Source organism: Sinocyclocheilus grahami, unplaced genomic scaffold, assembly GCF_001515645.1.
Source record: "Sinocyclocheilus grahami isolate Dianchi unplaced genomic scaffold, SAMN03320097.WGS_v1.1 scaffold824.1, whole genome shotgun sequence".
Taxonomy (NCBI): domain Eukaryota; kingdom Metazoa; phylum Chordata; class Actinopteri; order Cypriniformes; family Cyprinidae; genus Sinocyclocheilus; species Sinocyclocheilus grahami.
The window spans coordinates 387,923-390,442 of record NW_015506003.1 but is presented as its reverse complement, the minus strand read 5'-3'; the positions used below and the strand labels follow the sequence as shown (position 1 = coordinate 390,442).

Here is a 2,520-nt window from a genome sequence, read left to right as displayed (position 1 = left end):
CACACATGGAAATGCTGAAAATTCTGTTTTAATAACAAAAAATAACACACAAAAAAAACAAACAGCAGATACCTACCCTCTGATTGGCTTGCTTTTCACTTTTAAGTTTTTTATCGTAATCCTGAAACAGACATGTGTATGCATGCTGGAGTTGGGCCAGCTTCCTCCTAGATGAGGAAGAGCAACAGGAATTGTGGGTTACTGATACAACAATGAGAAAAAAGGACGCTGCGTTTGTTACAGAGCTCTCCAACCAGCTAAACTCACCTCTCCTCCACTATGACTAGCCTCTCGTTCTTCAGTGCAGTTTCTAGGTTCTGTGTCTGCAGTAAAAGATTGTCCACTGTCACACTGTGCTGCTTCTTCTGTTGCTCCATATCTCTCTCTAAAATCTGCAGGCGTTCGGTCTTCTTGCACAACCTGAGGGATCAAACAGGTCTCGTACACATAGCTGCTGATTCTCATTCACAAACACATACACAAGGACTAAGAGATTCACTCACTTATCCTCTAAAATTTGTCTCTCTGCTTCACTTTTCTCCAGCCAGTTTTGTCGTTCATTCAACTCACCGAGTAGGGACGTGACCTGAGCTCTCAGAGCTTCACTATCCTTTGTCAGCTACAAACACAAAGATGATGATTACTCATCCCAGACTACTGCGAATACTGCCACAGCTCAGCATAGAAAGAAGTGGCATTTGCCTACTGAATCATAGGTTTATGTACCTGAATAAAGTCTTTCTCTTTCTGTTTGAGTAGAGCCTCAGTTCTGTCTCTCTGCACAGAGTTCTTCTGAAGGCAGTCCAGCTTCTCCTGGAGCTCCCTGTACCTACATCACAGCAAAGACAGAAACAGAATTAACCGTCCATCTTACTGCAGTTCACCACCAAATGCACTACTAGTTTGGACACCAACTGATTCCTTATTATAAGTATTTTCTACATTTCAGTAAGTAAAAGTAAGAAGTAGTAAAAAACAGAAGTGTGGGGAATATGTAATGACCAAAATGTTAAACAAATCAAACTCTCTTATATTTTATCTTCTTTAAAGTACTTGCCTAGATGCAAATTCTGGCCATTTTCTTACATTTGAGAGACAGACAACAAGCTCTTTATGTGAGCTAGGCACTTGTTTGCTATATTTACTATATTCATTATAACTCCAATAAAAAATATATATAAATGCCAATAAATAAATAACAAAATAAATACTTATAACATTACAAATTCCTTATTTCTAAAATATATGAATACAAAAATAATTATACACTACTGTTCAAAAGTTTGGGAGTGGTAAGATTTTTAAAAATGTTTTCAAAGAGGTCTCTTATGGTCAACAAGGCTGCATTTATTTGATCAAAAACACAGTAAAAACGGAAATATTGTGACATTTTAAATACTCTTCTCGATTTGAATATAGTTTTAAATATATTTCTGTGATGGCAAAGCTACATTTTCAGCAGCCATTACTCCAGTCTCCAGTGTCACATGAATGAACAGTTGTGCTGCTAATGTTTTCTCAAAATTTTAAGTTAATTTATAGAAAGTTCATATAAAATCTTCTGTAATATCATAAATGTCTCTACTGTCACTTTTAAACAATTTAATGGGTCCTTGATTAATAAAAGTATTCATTTCTTTATTTAAACTTCTGACTTCTGAACAGTAGTCTAAATTTGAAATATCAAATGTCAAAACAGTGCATCTGTCTCATTCCAGTCACAGACACCGTGTTCTGGGAACACCAATTGGGGGATGGACACTCGAGCACACACACAGAGAGATATAGTTCCCCTCACCTGCCTTGTGTAGCCTGAAGCTGCTCAGTTAGTTTAGCCAAGTGAGAGCTAAGCAGACAAATGGATCAAGACAGAAGACAGAAAAGAGAGATTCCAAACCATTCACATTAATAGAGAGGAAGCCGAAGCACTTTGAGATTTTTTACAATAGAAACCAAGCATGCAGAGTTGAGGGAGGATCACTATCAGCTCTTTACAGCCTGTAGGGAGAAAGAGCAGTGTAAACTGAACATCTGAGACTACCTTTCTGCAGGAACGGTGAGAGCACATGTCTGCTGAACTGACTCTTCAGTAACACCAACATTCTAATAAAGAAAGGATGAATCAATTAACAGAAGTGAATTACCTCCTAAGCTCAACCAAAGTGTAATAAAATCTAAACAGCATTAGCTATTTAACTTTTTGTAAGAACACCAGTAACAATAGTGTCCTGTGGTGTGATGTGTTATAGACCCATTCAAAAGTTTGAGGTCAGCAAGATTTTTTTTTTTCAGCAAGGATGCATTAAATTGATCAAAAGTGACATTAAAAACATTAATAATGTTATAAAAGATTACTATTTCATATAAATGCTGTTGATTTGACATTTCTATTTAAAGAATCCTTTTAAAAAATTTATCAGTTTCCAGAAAAAGCATCACAAATGTTGATATCATTAAGAAATGTTTCTTGAGCAGTAAATCAACATATCAGAATGATTTCTGAAGGATCATGTGACACTG

At 36.2% G+C, this 2,520-nt stretch overlaps 1 protein-coding gene across 2 annotated transcripts in view; it reads right to left on the bottom strand.

Annotated features, from left to right (window-relative positions):
* Nucleotides 1-2,520, bottom strand: part of LOC107562470 (NF-kappa-B essential modulator-like) — a 6,692-nt gene that overhangs the window by 1,165 nt on the left and 3,007 nt on the right. Inside the window, exons 6-11 of one of the 2 annotated variants that reach the window (XM_016247109.1) lie at nt 2,042-2,103; nt 1,799-1,846; nt 727-829; nt 504-619; nt 268-420; nt 77-167 (exon numbers count right to left, since the gene is read on the bottom strand). In XM_016247109.1, the coding sequence (XP_016102595.1) occupies nt 77-167; nt 268-420; nt 504-619; nt 727-829; nt 1,799-1,846; nt 2,042-2,103 (573 nt within the window). The remainder of the gene's footprint in view (nt 1-76; nt 168-267; nt 421-503; nt 620-726; nt 830-1,798; nt 1,847-2,041; nt 2,104-2,520) is intronic. The other variant, XM_016247110.1, reaches the window with a different exon arrangement.